This window comes from Platichthys flesus, chromosome 16 (genome assembly GCF_949316205.1).
Source record: "Platichthys flesus chromosome 16, fPlaFle2.1, whole genome shotgun sequence".
In the NCBI taxonomy this organism is placed as follows: Eukaryota; Metazoa; Chordata; class Actinopteri; order Pleuronectiformes; family Pleuronectidae; genus Platichthys; species Platichthys flesus.
In genome coordinates this window covers 12,330,309-12,357,871 of record NC_084960.1, presented here as the reverse complement: position 1 = coordinate 12,357,871, position 27,563 = coordinate 12,330,309, and the positions used below count along the sequence as shown (strand labels likewise).

General features: G+C 39.5%; 2 protein-coding genes across 3 annotated transcripts; both read left to right on the top strand.

Annotated features, from left to right (window-relative positions):
* The first annotated feature begins 651 nt into the window (after window positions 1-651).
* psmg3 (proteasome (prosome, macropain) assembly chaperone 3) lies at window positions 652-4,899 on the top strand. 2 transcript variants are annotated; one of them, XM_062407318.1, is made up of 3 exons: window positions 652-703; window positions 1,863-2,091; window positions 3,914-4,899. In XM_062407318.1, the coding sequence occupies exons 2-3, from the start codon at window positions 1,873-1,875 to the stop codon at window positions 4,064-4,066; spliced, it is 372 nt and encodes a 123-aa protein (XP_062263302.1). In that variant the 5' UTR covers window positions 652-703; window positions 1,863-1,872; the 3' UTR covers window positions 4,067-4,899. The 2 variants fall into 2 exon arrangements, with proteins under 2 accessions (XP_062263302.1, XP_062263301.1); XM_062407317.1 differs by having other exon boundaries at window positions 669-807.
* A 790-nt stretch (window positions 4,900-5,689) lies between these two features.
* On the top strand, window positions 5,690-27,562 carry tmem184a (transmembrane protein 184a). The gene is made up of 9 exons (XM_062407314.1): window positions 5,690-6,157; window positions 6,392-6,598; window positions 12,520-12,685; window positions 14,717-14,807; window positions 16,801-16,876; window positions 22,181-22,272; window positions 23,482-23,651; window positions 23,748-23,945; window positions 26,073-27,562. The coding sequence occupies exons 2-9, from the start codon at window positions 6,392-6,394 to the stop codon at window positions 26,300-26,302; spliced, it is 1,230 nt and encodes a 409-aa protein (XP_062263298.1). The 5' UTR covers window positions 5,690-6,157; the 3' UTR covers window positions 26,303-27,562.
* The last annotated feature ends 1 nt before the right edge of the window (window position 27,563 follows it).

Genomic DNA, 27,563 nt, shown 5'->3' with positions numbered 1-27,563 from the left:
TCATTTACTGGAAGAACCAGACTCAGTGTGGGTGGCAACGAGGGGAGAGAAGAGAGATAGATTATTATAATGTAACTAATAATAATAATACTAACTGAGTGTGTGTATCCCTGTTAGTCTGATCATCCAAGAAATGGCAATCTGTCTTTCTTTTCTCATACTGCACAGAAACCAGAACTCCAACATCATTCACTACTGGCCACTCAGTGACGGCGGCTAAAAAATAATAAAATACAGCTTGGAGGAGTGTAAACTCCTCTAGAGCTTACACAAACCATTCTCAAAGACCCTCATACGTATATACTTACTTTCAACCAATGCTTGAAGGCTGAAAAGACATTTAGATCATATTACTGATGTTATTACTGACATCAGTTAATTTAAAATGAATAGAACATAAATAAAAACAACTTGCTTCTATGAGTTTACTATCTGCTGGTAATGTTTCGACAAATACTAAAAGTGTATTAAAGTATTTTAGAGAGAACAATAACAACAACACAGTAACAACCGAAGTAAGACTGCAGATTGTCTTTTCGTGTACTTTAATTTATTTCTCTGTCTCCTTCTTTCTGTGTTCTTCTCTCTCTCTTTCTTTCTTTCTTTATCTCTCTATCTTTCTCTGTCTTTTGAACCAGCGGCAACCGGCAGTGACGTCAGAATACGTCATCACGCTGTGCCCACGCTGCGCTCAACGAGGCAGGTTTGTTTTCGGTTTGTTTTTCTGGTGGTTTCCTGAATGAAGGAGCTGCTCTGAAGTTACTGGAAGTGCAGCGGTTAAGTTGAGAGACCAGACGAACACACAGGGTGAGGACCTTTTACTTCAAACAGGGGGACGTAGTTATGAGGTTCATCACAGCCATACTTGTAGCTCTGAAGCTAACGTTAGCCTCCGTGCAGCATCTGAGGGCAGCTTGTTCTTGTGTCTAGTGTGAGGAGTCTGCTGAGTTTCCTCTACCACTCCCCTGATATAAACCATCTATAATCTAATCTATAGATAACCTGCGGGTTGTGAGATGTAGACTTTAGTGAGGACACTTTTATCTCATACTCCTGTTAGCTGTCTTTACTAACAGTTTGCTAACAGTGAGCTGTGACAGAGCCTGTCAATCACAGGGTATCTAGAACGAGTCGTGTTTCATCTTGTAAAGCATATTTTGCAAACAACTGTGATGTTTGATTGATGTGTCCACTGCAGTGTTTATGATCACATCTCAAATATATGCAATGTTAAGTAACGTTAGAATCACATACACTCTCAAAGCAAACTGTTAAATCTACTAATCAGTAAGTAAGAACATTGTTTAAGCTTAGGCAGTTTTGCTCATAACCAAGACCAATTAGATGTAGTCCATGACATATTACATAGAGATATTTTTTTCAGATGATATCGATAATTATCTTTCTATCTTATACAATCTGAGGTAGATCAACCACTCCTCACTGCACAAATGCATAAGCATTGCTTCAATATATATTGAACCTTTGCTATATTGGTATTAATGAACATTTTATTGTGGTAATTATTGATATTGTTTTATTATCCAGTCCTAGGAGTACAGCCTACATTTGTTGTCAATTAATTGGGGAGTCACTCGACAAAGATAATCTGCAGCCATTTTGATAATCAATTAAAAGTCTTAAAAGAGAGACAAATATTATCCAATTCCAGGTTTTTAATTATGAGAATCTAATGCTTTTCATTGTGTCAGGCTTAACAATATGAAAATGAGTATGAAAAAGAAAAACACAACAACTTTGTAACAGTGTGGTTATTTCAACAGTGACACTGCAAATATTATGGTATGGTTCCTTTTTTAATTATCTTCATGTGCAATTTCCTGTTTTGTTTCTCTCTCTAGGATTGACAGAATGGCATCACCGGAGGCCATCATCAAATCGAAACAGACGGAGAAAGACGTCAATGGAGTTTCAACACAGGTCGTCTGTACGGAGTTCAGTAATTACATATTCATAGTTCTCACTCAGTACGGCAAAATCGGGAGCTTGATATCTGTCACACCTGACTCAAGATCGAATGATATCAGCACCCCGACTTTCTCCACCAAGGTGCTGCTGGGCAGAGACGAGGTAACCTGAATGAAACTGTTCGCATAAATATTGTGTCAGTGTGATGTAGACTTGTTCAGAGCACATCAGTCAGATGGTGCGGCACGGGGTGACTCAATCCATGATGTGATGGGGCAGATGAGGTTCTGACATGCTCTGCTTGATTGGGAGAAATTATATGAATGCAGATGCCTTGACTCTCTGAGATCTGTTAAAATGTACACAAGTAAACATTTCATGTATAAATTAGTGCTGTCAAACGATTAAAATATTTAATCGTGATTAATCGCATTTATGTCATAGTTAACTCTCCATAATTTTTGGGGTTTTTTAATGCTCTATCAACATGGAAAGTGGATTGGCTTGCTTTATGCAAATGTTTTATTTTAATGAAAAACAACATTGCCAAACAGGGCGGTACAAAATAAATTATAAAGTGCACATATCAGGTAAACAAGGACTCAGCCTGTAGTGCAGTTAAACCATGGCTTAATATTTTCTTTATTTCAAGTTTGCTTTGAACATAGCAGTCAGGCATCTCAAACAGACAAGCAACAAAATAACAAACAAACAAAATACACAGGCAAGTGTCGGCCTACTTTGAAACAAATTAAACACAGAACTGAGTAGGGCTATTTGAGCCCTCCCCATATTTGTGGAAAATGTATGAAATAAGAAGTACCCTATTTTGAAATAAATAAAAACATATAGCTGCAGCTTAGTAGCTATACTAGATATATATTTTAGTTGGCGAAATATTAAAACAAAAAGCGAGGGCAGGTCAGACTGGAGGCGAACACAGATACTGAAGCTCGATAGAAACCAACTGCAGCTTCTGCTCAAGAAGCTGAGGTGCTGATCTCTGATCAGCTGAGATCAGAGAAATGTGTTTTCCCTGTTTTCATAGTTAAGAAGCAGTGAGTCACTGAGAGGCTGCTGCATGTGAACGAGCTCTGATCTCACTGTGTCTCCCTGAGCGAGTGCGCAGGGCAGGGGGCGGGGCTACGGTGCGCTATCTGGAACCATACACACAGACTCGCCTGCTCCTTGTACTTCATGATGGCCTGATACGATGATGTTTTAAAAAATTATTGTGACTTAGTCAACCACCAACATACAAAAGCGTGTGTCACAAGGCAAAAGCGTGACAGTTGGCAGCTCTGCGTTAATCTTGCGCGAAAAAAATGTACGGTATTAAAATGTGTTTCCGTTAACGACGTTAATAACGCCTTAAACTGACAGGACTAGTATAAATACATAAACAAAAAATGTATACAACTTGAAAATAATATAGAATGTAAGCAGATATTGTTTTGTTTCTACAATATATCAGAGAAAGGCTTGTATTGGCTGATTTTTATCAGCCAGCTGATATATAGATCAGGCTCTAATCTAGTTTACTTGATTACACAGATGCCAGAAACCTGGCATAACCATATAATGGGTTTCATTAAAATTGTGTCAAGTCATATCGGAAGACTCATAGATGCTGTTTATTTTGGCAGAACTTCTCAAAAATGATTAACTTTTCTTATGATGGTTGTGTAATACAAGCCATCAGCAAGGCTGTATGGCAATAAAGGCAAGTCCTAACTATTTAGCACATATGCACTGGCAGCAGTTTTTTTTCTGGAAAACTTTTTTACAGTGTGAGATGAAGAGCAAAGTGTTTTTCTTTTTTTTTTGCATTTCAACTGAGATTTCACAGGCCTCATGTTACACATTGTGCAGGACTGTAGAAGCCAAATAGTTTTCTTATGATGCAGACGTGTTACATTGCAGCATTTCTGTTTGTAATAATAATAATAATAATACAACGCCTGCTTTCTGTTCCTATTTTCAGCCTCTCACACATGTCTATGCCAAAAACTTGGTGACGTTTGTGTCGCAGGAAGCCAGCAACAGGCCTGTGTTGCTGGGACTGGCACTAAAGGATTCGTCCATAGATTCAATAAAACAAATGAAAGAGATCATCAAAAGCTGTAAAGTCTGGTAGGATGTCAACAAGACGGACACTTTTTTCCTCCTGGATGCCACCAATGTCATATTTTTCATCTTTTTGAACTTAAAGGATTCTACTCAATGCTAATATTTCATATATCGAAAATAAAACCCAGTCGCTTGTGCCTCATGACGGAAATGTATAAATCTGATTTAATTTGGTCTAATCCTTTAGATTTGTTGAGATAGGAAGGACAGCCTATGGAAAACAAGTTAGAGTTAATCTGGTTTTAAGGGCGTGTTTGCTCCACACCTCTGTGCTCTCAAAAAGGAGGAATGTGCAAAGACAGACCCTGCATTTCATTTTATAATCTGTTAATACTTTATACTGTTAATATGTTTGTATCGTCCAATGCAAATAGTCTTGAGTTGTGTCTTGATGAAGAACTTCAAAATAAAATTGTCCACTTTCTCAAACCTGTTCTTTTTCTCTGCCTTTGAAACAAATGTGACTCAATCATGTCGGCCCCAGTTAAGAATTGTTTAGGGTTAGCTCTGGATCAACATTTTAAGTATCACAAATATCCCCATCAAACTGGAAAATTGGTCCAGGCCTTTTCTAATCAGGCTGAGGTCTTTGGCTCATTTATCAGGTGTGGCTGCATCACACAGGCTACTATGCAGTTAAGCAGTCATTTAGACTCCGCCAGCACATTTCAAAGCAGTATACTCTGTGCTTTTACTTTACTGCAGATTATGAGGAAAAAGTTGCATTATTGGTCAGCAGTAGTCTATAGATTCACATTGTCAGAGTTGCACTATTCAGTTCAAAATCGACTCATATCTTTGTATTTTTTATGTTGTAAATAAAATGTCCTTTTGAAATTTGTTTTCTTTTTTGCTGTGTCACATTTAGCTACTTATATAATGACTGTAACATATGATCCCCATTATTAACAACCTAGTAATATTTTTTATGTATAGTTAATTTGTTAAATCTAGACAACGTCCTAGAGACATGCCTGGTTTTATTAATATATTTTATATTAATTCCAGATCTAGAATAAATTGTTGTATTTGATTGCAGTTATTTCTGCTTAATTGTCAAAATCATAACTGATTATTTTCTCAATTATACATACATAATATAATGTGCATACACATGCCGCTTTGAAAGAACTTTAGATTTGGTGGTTAGTATAATATACAACACTTCATTGAACAATTGGGAAACCAGGCTTAAATGGTAATTTAGGTCTACAACATTTGACCATTTCTCTTTATTTATTTATTAATTAATTTATCCTTAATCTCACCACTTTGTGAAATTCTACTTATAAGACCTTAATTGTTTGAGTTTGCATTATTCAATATATTACATTATATCTGCTGCTCATGTGTAAAGTTGTGATTTATAAATTGACATACATGATTAACAAATTGACCCAATTAAATCTTCTGTCAATTGTCTAATCAATAATTAGATCAGTCATTTCAGTTTTAGAAGTAACTCTTAAAGTGAGGATCAGTTGTTGAGCGGCTTAAGTAAAAGTGTAACACACTTAAGTAAATAATAAATACAGTCTAATGAATGGCAGATTGCTAAAGGTACAGAACAGTATAATACACATTACTCATCAAAACATTCTCTAAGTTGTTAGAATAAAACTCTCCCTGTGGCGGAGACAGCGTGGTGACGTCAGACGCGGAGCTGCGGTCACGTGATCCCTTCACCTGTGCCCAACCTGTTTATCTTGCTCATCGTTCTCGGGGCAGAAACCTGCGTCGTTCGCTCAGCAAGTTTGACGTTTTACTGGTTTTCTCAGAGTAAACGCTACAGGCCACCGCAGCGCCGCCGCCTCCGTGTGAGTGTATCTTCGTTAATTCAAGGGGTTTGAATTCAGGGGCTCGATTCACCGACTCTTTGGACTTCGACCTGCGCCAGGAGCCTTTCTCAAACAAGGAAGTCCAGCGTCCTGAAGCCCCGTGGTGGATGAAGTCGTCGGTGAATGGCGGCTGTTGACAACGGTCGGTTCCTCTGAAAGCAGATTTGTCCTCCACCGTTGGTCCTTTAGCGTCGTGACTCCAGCCCTGCTTCTGTTTGCGGCCATTTGGACCAAGCCGCCCCTAGCCTCCTCAGGACAAGGTGAGGACTTTGTTTACAGTAAAGAATGAGGACAACCCAAACATGTTGACACTGTCTCTACATGTGTCTGACCACCGAGTGTTTTCTAGATATAAGAAGAGTATAGTGTAAAGGTTTAGAGCTCAGCAGGCAGCATGAACCCACTTGGTGAATATCCAGTTCAGCCCCCCCAGGGGACATGTTCTTACATTTCACCTGTCAGGCCCTGCACTGAACTGACTGTGTCTCTTTCAGATGAACGTCTCCATGGCAGACGTGGATCCCTCGGCCGGGAACGGCTCCATCGTCCACCTGCTGGAGAAGTCGGCCGCCTCCAACGAGACCATCATCCAAACCAGCAACGGCTCCATCATAAGGGACCAGATGTTCCTGAGCACGGTGGCCGCCCAGGTCCTGACGGGGATCTTCGTGTGGTCCGCCTTGATCATCACGTTCCACCAGGTGAGCGGAGGAGGAAGCCTTGAAGGAACTCGAATCACTGCAGCTCGCGAGACAAAACAGCCTCAGAGTGTAAATGTAAATGTGTAATCAGAGACAGTCGGTGTGTGTGAGAGAGTTCACCGCCATAGCCAGAGGACAGAAACAAATGTTTGTGTCCCTAAAGGCGTACTACCTCACTGCATAGGGTGGTGCATATTTTTCCCATACTTAAACACTGACTCTTTGTCTTATCTAGTCATAAAAGTATGTCTTCACACTTGCCCGGCCCTGGTGCATTGTGGGAATGTTTTACTCGCTTTGTAGTTGACGGAGGCCATCAGATTAAAATGTATGGTAAACCTTCCAGTCGATTTTAAAGGACAATGACTACGCAGCAAGTGTGTGTGTGTGTGGGGGGGGGAGTTGGTTAAGAAGAATAAAGGGCTCAACACAGGCCAGGTTTACCCAGAATCCATTTCATCGCTGTTGTAAATGAGCGTTTCCTCGTGTGGGTGAGTTACCCACTGTGCACTGATGATAGCTTATCATCGCGGTTTCATCATTTGTGGAGAGTGCAGTAGGGTGCAGTGTGTTATCAGCAGGGAAATCAATTGATACTGAGATAACATTTTACAGCATTATAAAGGATGAGGCTGTTGTTTTTTCCTTTTCATTGCGGTTTTAATGCTCTGCTGCTCTAATGGTTATGAAATTTAGTTGACGATTTTATAACCCTGGTGTCAAACATGCTTCGAGCCATCGGCCCTACACCTGTATCATAAGCATACTGACAGAGTTATACCTGTATGTCATGTGGTGTATTTAGTTTCTTCCTCCAATGAGGTTATATTTTCATCGGCCTTTGTCTGTTTGTAAGCAAGATTACAAAAAACCACAGGATGGATTACCACAAAACTTGGTAAAAGGATCTGGCATCCCACATGTGACATTTTACCGAATGTCCTTCTTCATTGTCGATCCTGATGAAATATTTATATATTTCGAGCGATTCTAGTTACCTTCACCAGTTACCTCTGTTTTAGGTTTAGTTTTTTGATTTGCTTGTTTTTCAGGAGGATTACACAACAACTGTTAAAACAGATTACAAAGTTATGACATGGGTCAAGAAGGGCCCAGTAAATTTTGGTGTGATTATGCAATTATTAGGAATCCAGGAATTAGTTTTTTTGACATTATCATCCATTTTCCAGAGAGTGATTAACTGATCTGGATGATAAATAATAAGGCATCTTTATAATGACTGATATATTTGAGTGTGTGCGGCTTGATTGAATTTCAATTCCCTGTTGAGCCTCTTCTAAGTGTTGTGCTAGTAAAACATTTGTTATTATTTGCTTAGACCTAAATGCTTTTTAATATCATCAAGAAGCAGCAACATGTTGCATCTTGTGATTCCAAAAGAACAAACCTTGTTCAGGGATTTGTGAGTCAACACCCAGCAAATGGGTTTCTATCGTTTTTAATATAGTAGTTGTTTGGCCAAACAATTTCCGGGAAGGCATTTTAATTGAACAAATAAACAGCAAGTGCACCGCAGGGAGAACGGGGCAGGTTTTGCAACAGGCATCCGTCCTTTCACACAGAACAAAATGGTCTGCAGGACTATTGTTACAATGCTGGTGGTGTTTCATCTGACTTGGCTCCGGAGGATTGCTATAGACTCTCAAACTCACATTCTGAATACTAAACACAGACAGACAATGACCTTAGATCCTCTTTGCTGTAAAGTCCCAGAGTGTTTCCGACCGGTGTTTCATCTTTCTTGGAGGGCTCATTGGCCCCTTTTGCGACTTAAAGCAATTGGGATTAGTAGCAGACTGGACTTATGCTTTCTACATGACTCTCACTTTTAGTTACAATGTGCAGAATCCCTACTGATTTCCTAATTTCTAAAATTGAATTCCTGTGACCTTAACTCTTCGGTTAAGGCAGAAATGGCTGAGTTGTACCTGAGCTTGAAGGGACCAATTATCCTGCAACCAAGAATTAAAGTCAGGGCAGTTTTAAGGCATCGGGAAGGACATATATAAAAGCATCAGTAATCAGGCTTTAATGTCCAGCCTGTAATGGGCATTTAATCATGCCGAAGGTGTTGACTAGAGTGGAACTCTGAATGTTGAGAAGAAAGAAAGAATCAGCCCCTTTGAAAAATGTACCAATGCTCCGAACCTCTGATGTGTGGAAAAATAGGAAATTATTCAGCAAGTGACAACAGGAATAAGCAAAAACACTGTTTGTGATTTAAAATAACAAGAAGGGGGATCTGTGCTTGGTGCTGCTTATTTCTCACAACACAGTGAAAAACAAACTCATCCTGTGTTAAAAATATCCATTACATATACAGGGAAGATCTGTGATGGAAATAGCAAAGTCTCCTAATTGCTTCTTGTTCTCGTTTGCAAGAATTTCTAGATAAATTGGTTTCAGCAAGTATCGGCTAAAAGCACTTATACAAGTAGATATTACTGCATACTAGCATTTGGTGATACAAGTACTTAGCAGTGGCTAAATTGTCTTGGCTGAAAATAAAATAAGAGCTGTAATTAAATATATTGTCATTATTTAATTGTCTACATTTATCTTATTTAGTCAATTAATCAGCTTAGAAAAAAGTGAACGCCCATCAGGATTTCCTAAAGACCAATGAGATGTCTTAGATTTTTCCTTTTTGCAGCCAACAGACCAAAATCCCCAAATATTCAGTTTATGACTACACAAGAGAAAAGCAGAATGTTTGCTATTTTTATTTTTATCAACAATCGATCCATGAATCCATTACTGAAGAAGTTGCTTGGTTTTCTGCCACTAAACTGATCAATTAATCCATTTATCATTTAATCTGTGTTTGGTTACGTGGGTTTTGTATGTTTTATGAATTCTTATCTTCTTGTGTTTTACTATGTCTCTTTAGAGAGTTATAGATATTTGTCAATAATGGCTGGAGCTTAATTTGATCGCTTTCTCACTCTGTTAAATTGCCAAATGGCTAATAACCCTCATAATCTACTTAGAAACTGGTTTGGATTTTTTATGATCTGAATAATGAGTCATCAGGTATTACTAGAAACCTATTGCCACATCTCTGGTATTGCAGTAATATTCCCTGGTATGCTTTGGGTTTTTAATAAGCAGTGGGTTTAAAGAGCTCTCTCTACACGCTTGCATCCATTTGTAGGTGGACAGAAGTGATTCAGAAACAATTTGACTGACTTCCCTTTTTAAATCTATAAATTGTGTAGTTGCATAGATCCAATGAACGATTAGTACGATAAGATAACCCTAACCCTAACAGCTCAATGATGCAATAACTTTTTCAATTTTTGTTTTAATTTAGTAGGACTAACCATCCTACAGTCATATGGTTGCATGACCTGAGAGATCAGCAGGAGAGACACATGTACTTTACTTAGACTGCTGAAAACATATTTGCTTGTGGTCAGAGTGAAGTCAGTCACCTCCGACTCTCTGCAGTGACATGTTGTACATTTTCATCAGGGATTGAAACATTTATTTAATCTTTAAGATGGGGCCAATTGGTGTGGAAAAAGTTTAACATCAGTCTGAAAACTAAAGGTCAGGGAAATAATCTGATCTTTACCGTATGCTGTTTTTGTGCCTCTAAATGTTGTCAGCTGCACTACGTTATCTTTATGGAGGCCATATGAGGGCATATGGGAGGTTTGTGTGTGTTTTTAAAACTAAAGACCTTTAGCATCTCGCTGAACATAAAACGTATTTATTGATCTTATTGTCTGCGTCTGTATGTGATGATAGCGCTGTACAATATGAAGTGTGGCCAGGTCTAAGTTTAAAGCAGAAATGTTTTGCTGGGTCATTAAAAAAGCTAAATGTGCTGATTTTCTTTTTACTTCACTCCGCCTCACTGCTGCATTTCACACTGACAGATCTTCACAAAGACAGAGCCAGTGAGTGTAAGATTAAAATGAAGCTATAAAATAAGACAGTCTAGATGTAAAAAACACTATATTGTTTTTTTTTGTCAGCTCTCAGGAAGGAGAACTTCCTTTTGAAAGATGAGCTTATGCTGACTCATCTCAAGGTTTATTAATACACGTTCAGTTTAGAGGTGAAACAATTGGTTGATATTTAGAAAGATGTATTTTCCAAAGCAAAGACCCCACACCATACCTGGTTATAGCTAATGGAAATTTAATACTTTATGTTTCTCTGTTTTAAATCATTCTTGGCTCTGGACTGTTGGCCTGGTAACAGACAATTAGGAATTCTGTCGGAGGTGGTTGGAAATCAAAATGTCCATTTTAAAACAGTCTGCCTACAAATCAATATATTGAATTGACATTTGGATCGAGCCTCAGCAAAGATGCATAACTAATGAAAACTATTATCTTCTTAGATGTTGTAGAGCAGTGATTCTCAAATGGGGGTACGCGTACCCCTGGGGGTACTTGAAGGTACTCCAGGGGGTACTTGGGATTTTTTTTTTTATATTTAAAATTAGCATCCATTCAAAAATCCTTGAAAAATTGTTATTTAACAAACATTAATCATCAATAAAATATAAGTGTAAGATCATGAACTAAATTTTATGTTCAGTAGGCTTTTCAATTTAATTATCCTAAAAAAACAGAATCTCCCCCATACCGATGGTTTGACCCAACCTGGCACACGCCACCTGTCATCGCCTGTCATCACCTGCCTTGAAAACTTCAACAATGGAGTCGAGTTGAAGTGCAGCAGCAATACTGCTGAAACACGGAGGGACAAGCGCCAAAGAAGGCGAAACCAGAGCAGAGAGCCTTCCCTAAACAACACCGTGAGAGCTTGTGCCTCTTCGAAGGGGCGCTAAAACGTAAACGTTTTCCGTTGTGAAGTTAATGATTCATAACAAGAAGTCCGCGTCTCTACCGGTACCCTTTCAAAATAAAAGCCTGTAATACAAAAGCGGAAATGAAATTGTATGACCTTAAAGCGAACAAATATTTCACAATAAAATAACAGAAAGACACTTCACCAATATTAACATTAACATAGATTGGGTTATTTACACTTTTTGTTTTTTTCTGTGGGGAGAGATTAGCCAACAGTGGCATTAAGCCACCACATATTCAGCGGTATCTCCAGACAAAACATGAAAGTCATGTTGCTAAGCCACCTGAGTTTTTGAAGAGGAAACTTTCTGAATTCAGGTCATCTCAAGACACGATGCGAAAAGCCTCCCAGAAGCAAGCGGAAACAAGCTACCTGTCAGTATTCTTTTCGATCGTTAAAGAAGATATTTTAAGATGATAAATATAAAAAAAATATGTTTTGAGCTAATCTTTTATTTAAAACTAAGTTAATGATTACTTTTTTGGGAAGAAGTGTTTAGCTATAATTAAGTTCATGAGTTCAGTTTGAGAACATATCTTTATTATGATCCCAAAAGAGGTCACTTTAAGTTGATAATTATTTTGATGTGCACAAATCTTTATTTATATTGAGATAATAATAAAAGTCTTTAGTTATTTTTATATCTTTTTGTTTCCAAATAGTTAAAGAGAGACCACTACAAATGAGCAATGTTATGGAAATTGATGGAGTTTCAAATTTGAATGTGTCTAGTTACAAGGATTAATAAATCACATTACATCTTTCTTTCAACCAAAAATGCTTTGCGCTGGTCAGGGGGTACTCGGCAGAATTTTTTCTTCAAAGGGGGTACGTCACTGAAAAAAGGTTGAGAACCACTGTTGTAGAGCAACCATTGTCTATTGTCATGGCAGTGCTTATGGAAAATACATGTGAATGGCTTAATGTGCAGGCTGCACTGGATCATGTGTTATTTTAATCTCACAAGTTTTCTTGTTTAATTGATCACACCGTCTCTCTGATGCATCACATTAACATGAATACGATGCTGACTTGTTTACTGATGTTTTTCCCATGTGTTTTCATTGTAGATCTTTATGCACCTTCGATCCTACACGGTCCCCAACGAGCAGCGCTATATCATCCGCATCCTGTTAATTGTGCCAGTTTATTCCTTTGACTCTTGGCTCAGTCTGCTCTTCATCAGCAACAACCAGTACTATGTTTACTTCGATTCCATTCGTGACTGTTATGAAGGTAAATATATCAAGTTCAGCCCTTTTTTTTCTTTGTACTCGAACTGCTCAGCCTCAACAGCAATTTCAGAGTTAATATTGTATTGTCCCCCTGATGCTCCGGTCTCGACAAGACCTCTGAAGGTGTCCTGTAGTATCATGCATCAAGACGTTAGACGCAGATCCTTTAAGTCGTGTAAGTGGGGAGGTGGTGCCTCCCTGGATCTGGGTTGTTTTTCCAGCACATCCCCGAGATCTTTAAAGGGATTGAGATCTGCGGATATTTGCAGGCAGAGTCAGCACCTTTTTAAAGTCTTTGTCAAACGACTCCTTAAAGAGTATTTGCAGTGCGGCATGGAACATTATCCTGGTGAACGAGGCCACTGCCACCAGGTTGCATTGAAGGGATGTACTTGATCTGTATCAATGTTAATTAAGCAGAAATATCAGGGAGACTCGCAAGTGAGGGATCCATTTCGGGACAAACATAACGTCACGGTTTCATAACCGTAAGAATTATAAAAACTTTGATATCCAACTATGGGATCCTGCCTCTTGCCAAACACGTAATTTGTGTGTGCGATGAAAGATGGTTCATTAGCTGTATTATTAGCTACATATGTTGCTTGTTGTGTCTTTTTCCTTCTGTAGTATTGATAATCGTGAAAACTGTGACATTTCCTCTGACAATAATCATGGCATCAAAACAGCAAACATCAACAAAATATCATTATTTAAAACCTTCATGAGAAAATACAGTGTCTATCATTAATGGAGACATAATAATATTTAAAGCATTTATGCCCCATACCTGGCAACCTACAATCTACTGCGTTCTGACTTTTTCAATCATAGGCACCATAAATGGTTTCTGCAGTTTGCGCTACAGTAGCTCTTCTAAGGGATTTTACCACACGGGCCAGCCTGGGGCACAGATAACCCTGATGCAGGTTCAGTGATTGTCCTTCCCTGCACCACTTTTGTTACAATCACTGCATAGTGGGAACACTTCACAAAACCAGCCTCTCATCTAGATTTCCAGCCACCCCAGTTTAGTCTGTGTCCCAGTTGCCCGGATCTTTAGAGTCGCCCACAGCTTCATGTCAACTTCCACAACTAACTGTTCATAATAAAGCCCAACCCTTGACAGGAGCCATTATAAAGAGATAGTACATGTTCCCCTTTACGTAGAAACCTCTACCTGTTTGTGGTTTTAATTTTGTCACTTCCTAGTCAGACATGGCATTTCTGCTTTCTCAATATTTTAGATGGCTGCCAGAATAGAACTCCCCAAACTAGTTTTTCACAGCATCTCATTATTTGAGGTGATTCATTTCAAGTTATTTTAGAAGCAGCAGTTTTTTGCACTTTCATGACAAACACTTACATCATTTTAGCAAATTAATGAAACCTATATTGGTAATTTTAAGAAATATTTTTTCACAGAAATGTGTGATGTTTCAGAGCTGTTATGCACATTAAGCGATATTCTGTACATTGTAGCTTGATTTTCTTTATATGCAGGGTAACTTTTATTATATATTAAAGACCAAAGCACTTCATCGGTGGCAAAGGTGAGTCACATGCAAAATGGATTACAAGTAATTTGGGAGTGGGAAAAGTAGGAAATGCATTATTCAGGAGATTAGTTTCCAGTTTGGAGGCCAATTTTGTGGGTGATTGATAGCGAAGCGCACCAGAAAGCAGTGAGACTGAAATACTACCAGCAACCGGGGCTAAAACATAATGAACCTTCTCTTGACTGGACACCATCTGCATTAGCTTCTCTTAATCCCTCTTTAAATAGCAACAAAGGATTAGGGAGGGATTTCCAAGACACAGAACCCTTGGAAGCTTCTTAATGTAAGGACTGAAACATGTATTGTTCCAAAATGTTGGACTAATTATTTTTGTTATCATTTTGTCACGTGGGCGCGTTCTCCCCTGAAACCATTTGCCCTTTATGTAAATGAAGTTGAAGTTGGTGAGGAATTTTGTTCTGCAGTTTGATTCACTCTTCAATCCCCTCTTGTTTTTTTTGTTTTTTTTACAGCATTTGTCATTTACAGTTTCCTGAGCCTGTCCTTTGAGTATCTGGGAGGAGAGAGCGCGATCATGTCCGAGATCCGAGGGAAGCCCATCGAGTGAGTGCTCTCATTTCAGTCCTGCATGAAAAAGTCTGGGCATGTTCAAGATTCTAACACAGGGCTAATCATGGATAATATTTACAATCACAAAAAGGTACAAGGTGCACGTTGCGGCCCTTGAAGTAGCATTTAGTCTGAAAACCACAGTGAAAGTGCTGGCAATAAACAGCTGTGGTATTAATCTGTAACAGTTAGCCTTTATCTCTGAGTTTTTGATCAGCCTGATGAGACTGTGTTTTATGGTTTACTCAGCCACAGGGCAGCAGCTCTTACCTTCTTAAGACAGTGAAAACACTTGTGTTCAGTCCTGATTAATGATTGCATTGCTTAGATTCAGCCAGTGGAGACAAAGTTTAAATTAAACTTTTCCTATAGGAGCCACACGGACAATTACCATTTTGATTCTTCTTTATTTCCGAATATCCAGCAAATTATCATCTCATCTCCAGAAAACATTTCACACGAGGCACAACGCATGAGGAAAGCAAAGATGTAACTCATACTTGTCATTGTTCAAGTATGTTTTTAATCAGAGATGAACAAGATAACATACTTGATGCACAAGATTTCTATGCTCACTGTCTGCTTGTTATAACAACGGCACAGAATTACCAAGACCATTCTAACTTTAATTAATATTGTACATTCATTTTAATATGTTATATTCCCTTTAATAAGCCAGGTAGTGTGTGAACTGCACAATGATACACCTCAGATTTTGTAGGAATGGGGTCAGCTAGCAAAGGTTTTAAACATAGTTTGATTACTCTGTAGGCAAATCAAAATTGTTTCTCAAATTTATTATGTCTCAAAGCTCATGGTCTTATTTGCAATTCCTCAGGCTGAATTTGACCCCCATATATCTTATTGGATTTTAAAAAGAAATAAAAAACAGACAAAACTAGATTAGCCTTTCAGCGCCAAGGCCAAACAATCCTTCACATGATTTTCTTATTATTATTATTGTAGAAATTCAAAAGAAAAAAGGGTCGGAAAACCCAAATTATTTATTTGTCATAAAACATCTTCCGGAACTGTGGAAATTCCATATCTGTACATTATTCAGAAAAAGTAACCTATGTTGCTATGTTTTAATAAGTGAAAACTCATTGATCTGCCCCTTGATTATTGTTCAGACCAAACTGTAGTGGTTTCCTCTGAGGCCCCATGCCTCCAACATGTTTAGTGGAAATTGAAATCAAACAAAACAAAAGTCTCCCTGCTGGGTGTGACTAGATGTTTTGTTAGTAAATGTCATGATCTGCACTGTCTGATGGTTAAGAGCATCTAAAGCACCTCAGGGCTACGAGGCTGACAGAGCTGTGTTGTTGTATCAAGCTGAGTGGGAGTTATTATTAAGGATGAATCTGAGTTTAGTACTAATCTCTGCCTCAAGCTCGACCTAAAGCAACGTGCAGATATCATTGATTAAACTGCCTCTTTCAAAACGGACAACCACTGAATTAGTGACTTGTGCATTTGTACACTACGTCTTTGATACTGTAGTTTTAGCCTATAGACGTAATGACACCAAGAGCCATTGAATCCACAGACTCGCATGACACCTCGACCTAGTTTGATCATATTCTTCTATAGACATATTAAATAACAGCAATGTGTGTGCTCAAGTATAATACGGATATTCCAAGATACAAAAATGTAACCGCACACATTGTAGAGCCTACAACTCCCACTTTGATTTTTGGTCATCTAAACAGCTTTGAATGAGCAATATTGTTTATTAGCCTGTATTGATGCGGTCTTTATATTCAATATATTACAGTCAAATACATCACCTCACACGAAAGGTACCATAGAAGAAAGAGTCAGCATACAAGCTACTTGTGCAGTAACATCAAACATGGCCTGCAACAAGCAATTTGTTTCACTATTGTTTAATCTACTGATTGTTTTCTTTATTAATTGATTAGATGTTTTGTCTGTAAAATGTCAAATAATAATGTAGGACTGTCTCTCCTTGGCTTCATAGGTCAAGTTGTCTGTACGGTACCTGCTGCCTCGGTGGTATGAGCTACTCCATCGGCTTTTTAAGATTCTGCAAACAGGTGAGCTTCAATCTTCCCCTTATCTATGCTCTCGAGATGCCCCTTTCAACCGCTGTAATAAATTTACACGCTTTTGAAAAACAAGAATATGTTTAAAAGGAAGAAAAAGCAATACTCTGTCGTAAATTACCATTCTGCCCAGATCGCCAGGTTGCTCAGAAATGACAACTGTTACAATTGGCTGCGTGCTTTCCAGAGGATAACATCCGCTGGTTGGAAAAAAAACAAAGGCGAACAAAGCAATTGAGGGCAAGTGAAGGCAGCATGACAGAATACACAGAGAGATGATATGAGCTGTCAGCACAGAGCTCTCTCCCACTGTCTTGGGATGCTGCTCGAGCTCCCAGTCTAATGCTGATGCAAACTGGAACTGAGATTTGTGTCTTTAAAACTAAATACATGGTGAAATTATTTGTAAATTTTTATTGCATTAGTGATAAACGATTGAGAAGTTTCCTCCAGTGGCTTTTATACAAAGACCCGATTGGCTTTGTATTCTCAAGTTGTTGCCATCCTTTCAAATCCTGAGATTTTCTTTTTTATTGTTTTTGTTAGGTTCTTTGTTTTTCAGTTCTGCGCCCGTTGAGTGATAGAGTGTTAGAGATGTCAACACATCCACTTGTTCATAGTGAATCCTTCAAACAATATCCTGCTGTGTTCTCACATGGGCACACTAGACATTCTTTGGAGTTTTTAACAGTATCTTAACAGTCATCTGGCTAAAACTGCCTTGTTGTTAGGTTAGTGGAGTCATGGGGAGGTGGAGGTTTAGTGCAAAGGCTTATCACTGAGTTCATGGCTCATCCTAATTGTGATTCCTGGAGCAAAGGTTCAGAAATCAATATACAACGAATGCCTCCGAAGTTATTAAATGCTGTTTTAATAACACCCATGATGTGAAGTTAACGTTGTCTTAAATAATGATCAAATGCTTTCATTCTAATTTATTCTAAATTGATTTCTTACTCCGTAATATTGATCACGTGTTGTCGTGGTTTGGATTTAAAAACCAAGGTTTGTTCTTATGTAAAGTCGTCAGGTGAAGTTAGTTCTCATCCTAGACTGAGGTGAAATATCTTCAACAGCTCATCAAAGACGTTGATCCCTTTTTGCTTTGAGAGGTTAAAAAAAAACAATAAAAGTCTTTTGCCCATTTTGGTGATGGTTAAGTTACAAGAGTGGTTAACAAATAAAGCGGTTAAATAAAGGCAGCTTAGAGTTCTGGTGGTTGTCTGAGCTAAGGTTAGAGGATGAGCTCTTTTATCGTATTGTAGGACAAGTTTAATCCTGAGGACCGAGGGGCAGCTGCTGGTGACGGCCAATGGGAACTCAAAAGATAGCAATGGAATTAATAAACCACAATCGCACGTGGGTGTGACCAACAGATTTTTGCAGTTTTAGCATAAACAGTAACGACAGCTGAAGCTATATTACACATTAGAACATTAGAGTACATACAATATATAATAAAAAGTAGAAGAATACAGAATCAGCAGGTGGAGGTGGGATTACCTTAAACAATATCCAATTACAAGAGCTTTTTAATTCATCATCAATATGCAACAACTCTATTGAGGCAAAAACTATAGAAACGTATCAACAATATAATACGTTTTTGTTAATCCTTTGTTTCCTGAATATTTTATTATTTTGCGAAAGATTTTGGTGGAGCACCTTTTCTGCCAAGGTTTTTTTGGTGTCTTATGTTTTCTGTCCTAAATTAGACTACAATAGGAAGCAGTTGATTTCTGAAAGTATCTTTACAGTTCTTGGTGTTAGGGTTAGTATTTTTTTAATTAATTTTTTTATCAAAAGGGTCTCTGATAGTTTCCTTGTAGAAATTAAAGTTGCAAGAGTGGACGGCATCAGAGAGTCCTGGGGAAGAACAATATAGCTCAAAGAATGGACATGTACAGTACATGGATTCATAATTAAACACTTTTCAGTGTTCTGTGTAATACACAAAGCGGATGGGCGAAGCTATTAAATATAAATGTAGTTCTGTCAGTAGTTGCTACCGAACGTATTACGGTAAACTCTCAAGTGAAATTAAATAGATAGAAAATGCATTGAGACATTTCAAGCTGTGAATTCTCAATTCAATATTTTTTTATGACATTAGTATTGTAGTGGAAAATGAAAAAGGTCAGATGTAATGAATCTAACAGATTTGCATTTCATTCCAGACTCAAATAACTCTTTGATGCACCGGTTTCTAATAGAGCTGCTGACAAGGCAGCATCGTATCTGACAAACACAGAATGAACATATTAACATATCCTCTTATCTTACACTTGTATGAGGCAGCGTACGCCGACACTCGCATGTATTTCAGTATTAAAGTAAATTTCTTGGTTGTCTATAAATCTGTGTGCATGAGTGCAGTAAATTAATTTGAGGCAGTAACCACGGTTGGCTTTTAATTCACTGAGATCATGAACATGCATTGTGTTTGGAATATGAAGCATGACAGGAAGTATCATGCTAAATTATTAGCTTTTGGCTTATTCACAGTGACACGACGGGAATTAAAAACAGGCGTAGAGGAAGCAAAGACTGTCAGAAGTCAGAACTTCAAAGAGAATCAGTTCCAAACATGATTGTTCTTGTCATTTTGTTAAGCCCACCACTGACTTCAGCCCTAAAAGAAAAACCTCCCTCTGGCGCATCAACTCAAATGCTACTTCCTCACAAGATGTAAGTGGTGAAGTGAATAGGACCCATACTGAGTGTGCACACACCCACCACAGATCACATCCATCAAAGATAGTCTAACTGTCAAACTGGGAACGTGTTTCATCCTCACATCACGCCCTTTACACGCCACCATTAGACCTCAAATGGCCAGTCCAAAGAACTTAATTAATGAGCCTGCTGATGTGACTTTAAAGCAATATCACGACAAACTTTTCCCTCGATTATGATGAATGAACGATTATTTTATGCCGCAATTATTTTTGTCCATCTATTGTTGACCAGGGACCTGCTGGACTCCTGCTCTATGAAGGAAGCTGTGAAGGTTGGCAGTGCACAAACCCTGTTATCGACTGTGAGGGAAAAAATAAAGCTAACACACCCACAACAATGGGGGCACAATTTCTCTTGTCAACACTACACCTGCCATTCTATTAGTTTGGGAATTTGGACCAAGAGCAGAAGAAAAAATTCCGAGAGCAGGCATTTCATCATGAGCAGTGTGAGCCTGTGGAGAGGAGCTGGAGCTGGGGTGCCGGAAATCAAAGCACAAGCAGGGTATATTCGAACCAAGTGCAGGGCTGAACATGAAATCCTGCTCTTAAACCCATAGACCATGGAATATACTATTTTACTTTATAGACACGCTCTTGGATTTCTACCTGAAGTGACCTTGGTTGAGGTGAATAGGAGTCTGTACATTCACACTTTAAAATTGGGTAAAGAGGAGCCAGACATCCCTGAAGCCAGCCATCTGCCACATCCTGGCATCATGCTACATTTCAAACAGCTGCAGCGGCTCCTCAGCTGACCACCAGTGACAGCGGCAGCGTACAGTCCGTCCCTCTCCTCTGCTCTCCGAGGTTTGGGGCTAAGGCGATGGTGAAACTGTTGATGATGAAATGTTGAGCAGAATTTAATTTGAGATGCAAGTTTTTATTTATATCTTTTGTAGAAGGTTTATGGCTCATTGGCAAAGGTACAAGTAGCCCTGCTGGTTTGATTGTTTTCGATAAAGAAGATCTGTGATGGAATGAGCGATATGAATCGAAATTAAATGCGTGAGAGGCCTCGTTATATTTATAATGATACCAATCACATTTAATTTCCATTCATTTTACCAACTCAACAACTGAATCGCCAATTTCCCCTGTCCCCAAAATGTTCGCATGCGCGGGTCAGAGTTTCCGCGCGGGGTTGTGCGCTCTCGCATCAACCTTGTTTTTATGGGTTCAACTTCTGCGTGGGTTTTGTGTTCATGCAGCCATTTGAATGAGGCCCTCGGTCTGTTGCTTTCAAGTACTGCAACAGTGATGGGAGTTTAGAGCAGCCTCTGTCAAATTGGTTGGCTCAGGCTTCAATACACCAGTCAGCGGGCACATGTCCTCCAGGCCCAGCGAGTCCCCGTCCAAATCAGCATGAAGACATCAGTGTCACATAACTTACGTCTTTAGGATTTGAACAAACAAATTTGATCATTATATATTTTATGGTTTGACATTTTAGGAAGCGCACTAATTGGCTCTTTTGCTCAGAGTTGGTGTGAATCCTGGAAAACAAAGGAAACTGCTGCTCTGGCTCTAGACAAATACCCAACCACCAGCTCCTCTATGGCTCACTAATTAACAATCATCAACTTGTTTTCTCATTTGCTGAATCTGTACAAACACAAATTGCTGTTTATGAGGGTTTAATGACAGGACTATTTCTTGGCTCTCAGACGTTGCCAGGTAACCGCAGAGACTCCAGCTGTTAATCCAACACTTATCTGTCTGTAAGCAGTGAATCAGCATTTTTGCACTTGTCTAAGTGGCTTTTAATCCTGATGATGGGGTGAGTTGTTGTTTGGGGGGTTTAGACAGAGCCAGGCTTGCCCCAGTCTTTGCGAACCTTCCTATAGTTCACAGGCTGCATACTAGAAAGATGGACAGCTCCCTGAAAGTGAAACCAAATCTTCTTGATTGCCCCCTGGAGGCTGGCTGCTGTGTATGTCATAAATCCTGCTTCCTTCATGTTGGTGGACATGGGCCAAACTAAAACATCGAAGTGCACTGTTTTCGGTAATTTTAAGTAGTTATGCCTTTTTTTGTATCTAATATTTCAGGTAAGATTAATGAAACCTAATACTTCACACCTGAGACTGACTCGTGCTTAGTCTAAACAGGTGTATTGGTGAAACTTCGCTGCCTCGACTCCCTACTGCGCAGACTCTGGCTCCAAATACGCAAGATGGCTACATTCTTATGCAATATTTTGGCTTCATTTCTGAGAGGAAGTAGAGACGTGTCCTCCAACTTTGTCCATTGTAAATGCTATAATTCTGTTTAACCAAAAAATGTCATCTAACTCCCTGTTAGAAGGCAATTTATCAAATTTCTTAATCGAACTCCTCCTTTTTAAGTTGTAGCTATAGCATGAGAAAGAGATAACTGACAGAATCAGATGTCTCGGGTTAAAGTGATTTGGCACCTGCTTGTTTTCAAAAAGCAGTTACAGATCTATTCCATCTTATTTGATGATTCTGACGCCCTCCTTCACCCTCCATCCTCCTCTGTCATGGTGTCCTTGCTTGCTTGGGTGTCTCATTCTGAATTGCAATGTGTTCACCAGGCGACGCTCCAGTTCTGCGTTGTCAAGCCCATCATGGCAGTCATCATCATCGTCCTGCAGGCCTTTGGCAAATATCACGATGGAGATTTTAGGTGAGCACCACCACTCTTTGCATTTCACTCTTCACGCATCTTATACATTCGTGCCATCGCCGACAGGCTTGTTTGCTGTTTGTGTGCATATGGAGATAATTATATCATCTCCTCACAGCAGCCATGAAGGAAATCTGTTTTATTTCAAGTGGGTTAAAAACTTAGCCGGTCCTCTGCTGATGTTGGCCCAGTTATGTCATAGCTGTAATCGCAGACCCCCTGGTTATTGTTGGTATTGCAAAACATAATTCAGTTTGAGTTTTTGTAATATGGACTAAATCTCTAAATGTTCTCAAAATGAAGCCCCTAACTCTCATTGTATGTTACACTCTGTGGAGCATGGTGTTATTAAGTGAGATGTATTTTTTCATTTCGGGCTTTGGATTTCAGGTGACGCAAAAGACGAGGGATAAATTGCAGAGTGACACACTTCAGTGCTTCAGTTTAGTCAATAAGGGTCTCAACAGAATACGATGAGATGACAAATGCATTTAATGAAATTGTTTTTAGTGTATAATCAAAGTTATAAGATCTAAAGCCAATAAACTCTGTCTGATTTCTTTTCAGGTGCTCCTCTCCACCGCTTAGTTCAGTATCTTAAGATTCAGCTGTGACAACACTTGTTTCTTAACTGCTCAGGAAAAGCACAGAGTTCAACAAGGGCTCGATACAGAAGTTTGCAATCCACTTTATTTTGTCGACTTCTTTCTGCGGAGCTGAAGCACAGGCAGTTATTAAATCCTTGCTGCTTGTCTCTCTGTATACTTCAGCAGCTGAAGTAGCAGGGAGATGAGTCTGTTTTCATGTCTTATTTTTTAAGCTCTATGGTGAATATCTGTGATGATCCACAGATTGTTTACTTTCATCCAAGCATCCGCGTTCCATTCTGCTTGGGAGTAATTAGTTAAAAAGCAGGCTGACAATAGAATATAGACAAATCTGCCTGTTTATCAGATGCATCCTGTTCTGAGAGGGTGAAGTACACAGAGCCTTTATTAACTGCTAGTTCATGAGAACAAAAAGGCTGCATTTCCTTGCGTGCATGAACTATGGCTGAAAATATCATGGCACATAAGAAGGCATGTCTGTTTCATTCAGCCCAATACGATAGATGCAGTCGAAACATCAATAAATTGTCGTCTGCTGTCAAAACGCGATAAATTGTACATTCTCCACACATGTAACGTCTTCTGCTCTGTTTCCCTGCAGCGTGACTGGAGGATACCTGTATATCACAATCATCTACAACATCTCGGTCAGCCTGTCGCTTTACGCCCTGTTCCTCTTCTTCTTCGCAACAAGCGACCTGCTCAGGCCTTTCGAGCCGGTGCTCAAATTCCTCACAATTAAATCCGTCATCTTCTTGTCCTTCTGGCAAGGTGAGTCCACGCCCTTCCTTTTTCTTTGTTTTCTTTTGTATCTGCACCAGTAAATAAAAGAATCATTTGATGGTAACAATGTTGCCCCTTTCAAAGGAATGGTCCTCGCCATCCTGGAGCGCTGTGATGTCATCCCTAACGCGCTCTACATCGATGGAGAAGAGGTCGGCGCCGGTACGGTGGCAGCAGGCTGGCAGAACTTCATCATCTGCATCGAAATGTTCTTCGCCGCCATTGCTCTCCGATATGCCTTCACCTGTACCGTGTACCAGGAGAAAAAGAATGAAGTGCCAGGTGAGCGCTGAGCTGAACGTAGCCATCAGAATAAGGCTGCATTGCTCTGTGTCATTTGCAGCCTTTTTCACCGGACAGGCTAACGACCTGATCACTTAGAATACAGTTTAATCTACGTTGGTTTGTTATTTAGGATTACGCAAAAAACGACTAGACAATTAACCATAGAACCTGGTGAAAAGATGTGATTTTGATTAGGGAACAATGCATTCATCTTTGGTGCAGATGCAGGATTTCTTTTTTTACTTTACTTAATATTGTGAGATAAGGCATTTATGCAACATATTAATCAATTTCTCAGAAAATAATTAATGAAACTTGATCACATTGGAGGGGCTGATATTTTTTAGTGTGTGCAATTTTGTGTAGATCCAAACCAAAGTATGGATCTAGTGGATTTAAATGTGATTTCATACGGTGACTCTTGGGCCATGGTGGAGGTATTGACTCTACTAAGTGCTATTCTAGTTTTTTATGAGATTCATCATTCAATACTTCTATTTTAAGTAAAAATCCAGCTGTGATGTCTGCATATCTGCAAATTTGTACTCAAATGCAGTGCTGTATAGTGAGCTGCATGTCAGTCTGGTTGAGAGTCAGCAGGGGTAGACATCAGCCCGAGGGACTACACAGTCACTCATGGCTCAGAGGACAGATGCCATTAAAGAAAAGAAGATGAAGAGGAATTCAAAGTACATTACCGTAACTAGCAGGGAGCGCGGGGCGCCCCTCTGACGTCAATGCCACACGCAAGGAAAAGACAAATGCAAGCCGAGGGAAAAGCCCTCCACAGTGACATCAATCATTTTGCCTCTTTTTTACTGCTACAAGAAACCATTCATCCCCTTGAGCTGCTCAGACTGCAGAGCCACTGGATGGGATTTTAAAAACTTGAGCATTTTCTGTATCAGCTTGATGTTTTTCTAATCAAGGTGAAAATCAAAAAAGTTATTGACAAACATAATGAATGGTTTTAATCCTCAGTCATGCATCCTGCTCACATCACAAATTCCATTATACATTTTAATCATCCAGTGAAAATATGATAATAGCATTGCTCCAGCGTGACTTTGGGATTGTTGTATTGCTTCAGGCATCTTGTTCCCTCCAAAATCCAAAAATGTTTTGACTCTAAAATTAACGGACCAGCTCTACCTGCACCACTGGGGGCTGATGTCTGTGTTTGAAGAGGTTGCAACACCTCTGGTTTACTGTTCCTCTGCTGCAGCCCTGTGCACAAGGGAGACAGACTATAAGGAGAAACCCAGCAGACCATGCCTAACTGCTTTGTACCCCCACCTTACCTTTCCATTCTCTTTGCCGCCTCCAATCCTGTGCAGGCCACACTGCTAGTGACCCTGAAACAGAAGAGCTGTGTCTATCTGCTGGCTCTCTCCTTTTTTTTTCTTTAGATTTAGACACCCTTTTAGTTCTCGGGTGAATTCAAGCTGGCTCACAGCTTGGTGCTGAGGGAGCATGAGCTGTGACTGAGCCCGGTACATTTATAAACTGCAGCGTTTGAAAAGGTCTTTCAGTGATGTTTTGTTTTTGTCCAGTAATATTAAAAGGGATTAATAATTTATATTTTGTTTATTTCAAATATTTCTTATTTACTTTTCTAACTGGGACTCTGCTGGAAAAAGATAATATCACAAAGATCTATGCAGGAGTCAATATTTTGCAAGATTTCAATCAAAATATAAAGACTTAAAATTGATGACAGGGATTAGCTGAGTATTTGGTTTTCGTTAAACACCCAACGACTAATAATAAAACGTTGTGAAGTAATGAATATATAATGTTATCTCATATTTGATCAATTTTAAAAATGACTTTAAACAACAACAAAGTGTTAGACAATGTAACAATAATCAATTGTAAGATATGTAATACACACTGCCACCCACTCATAAACCAACATGCTGTCAGTAGATGATATTTTTTTTATATTCAAGTAGAAACATCACAGTGTTTACCCACCTATCATAGTATCATTGACTTCTCCTTCCTCATTGTTGAATTCAGACACCCCTTACCGATCCCTTCTTTACTGAGCTAAGGCTGCAGCATCAGCACCACATGCTTTTCTGTGTGACTAACTAACTCCCCCTGTCGCTGTTCCTGCAGACAACATCCCCCAGATGACGAGCATCTCCAGTGGCCTGAAGGACACCACAAACCCCGGAGACATGGTGCAGGATGCCATCCACAACTTCTCGCCGGCCTACCAGCAGTACACCCAGCAGTCCACGCAGGAGGTGGTCCAGCCCAGCGCCAACGGAAAAGTGGTCACGGGCAACATGAGCTCCCGCAAGTCCGACAAAATCATGCTGATTGCCTCCGATGATGAATTCTAGGGCATTTTTCCAGCAAGATCCAGTTGTTTGTGTGTGTCCCCCACCCCATATATCTTTGTCCCCCTGGGGAAGCAGCTGTATCACATATTGCACTGAGCTGGATTGAACCCAGGTGTATACTATTCATTTCCCCAGTATTTAAGATGGACCTCTTACTTCTGTCGTGTTTCAATGACTATTTTAAGCATCGAGGGGAGGATGAGAATCGCTAAATGTTTTTTAAATTAGCTCAATGACCAGAACACTGATTCCTGTCACCACCTCTGCAATATTAATCACAGGAAAACCACACAACACCTTCCATGATCAGCAAAGTCGGGATCTATACGTTGTCTTTAAATCGAGCTGCTGCCGCGCTCGCCGGTGTCCCCGATCCTCTTTCTGGCATCGGGTCAGCACTTGCCGTCGCCCTCTGGCCGTCTGAAGCACGTCCCCTCTGATTCACGTCCGTTTCAAAGAGGAGGTGATTTAATACTGTGTCACTGCATGTGGGACGCAGGGAAGCCAGCGATGCTTCACGGACTCTCTCGCTTCTGTTTGTTTCAAGTATTTGCTAAGCATTCCTCCGCCTGGTTTCCCGACAAACGGAGGGAATCGATTCAAACACACATCTGCTCCGGAGCAGGCTTCTCCGAACCGCAGACTGCCGATGTGGACTAATTGGATAAACCTGTCTCCTACAAAGTGGGAGTTGTATTATTCTCATTAATTTTCCCAGCATGCTAAAGAGCGCAATTCAGTACATCCAGACAGCCGCTCAACAGACGGAAACAACTGGTCTTTTTGCAGCTTCTACTCTGTTCTAAACCAGAACCTTTTTGAGTTTGATACGTTCACACAGCTTTACATGTTATCATTCAGTCTTTCAGGGTTTTATGAAATGTGTACAGAATTTGATTGTTCTAAATCTTGCTGTTTTATTTGTGTTAAAATGTATTTAATGTGTGCAGTTCAGGCACAGTCGGATTGAACTAAAATCTGCATGGGGGGGTGCAGAAGAAACTAAAATCTGTGCTTTCTGTTTCTCCCATTTCTTCAGTAGAAATCTCACATGGGAGATATTCTTACACTGTAGCTTCCTAAGTGCATTAGTTAGGACTGGATTTGAATAGTGAGTCTAAGTTTGTTGAATTTTGATACTCTCTTGTGCCAATGATGGCTGTCTTTCTGAGAAAGCAGAAACTGATTTACAGTTTAAAAAGAAATTGCTGCGACTGTCTGTTTTGGCATTTGCTAAATAAATTATTTTTTCTTGTGTAAC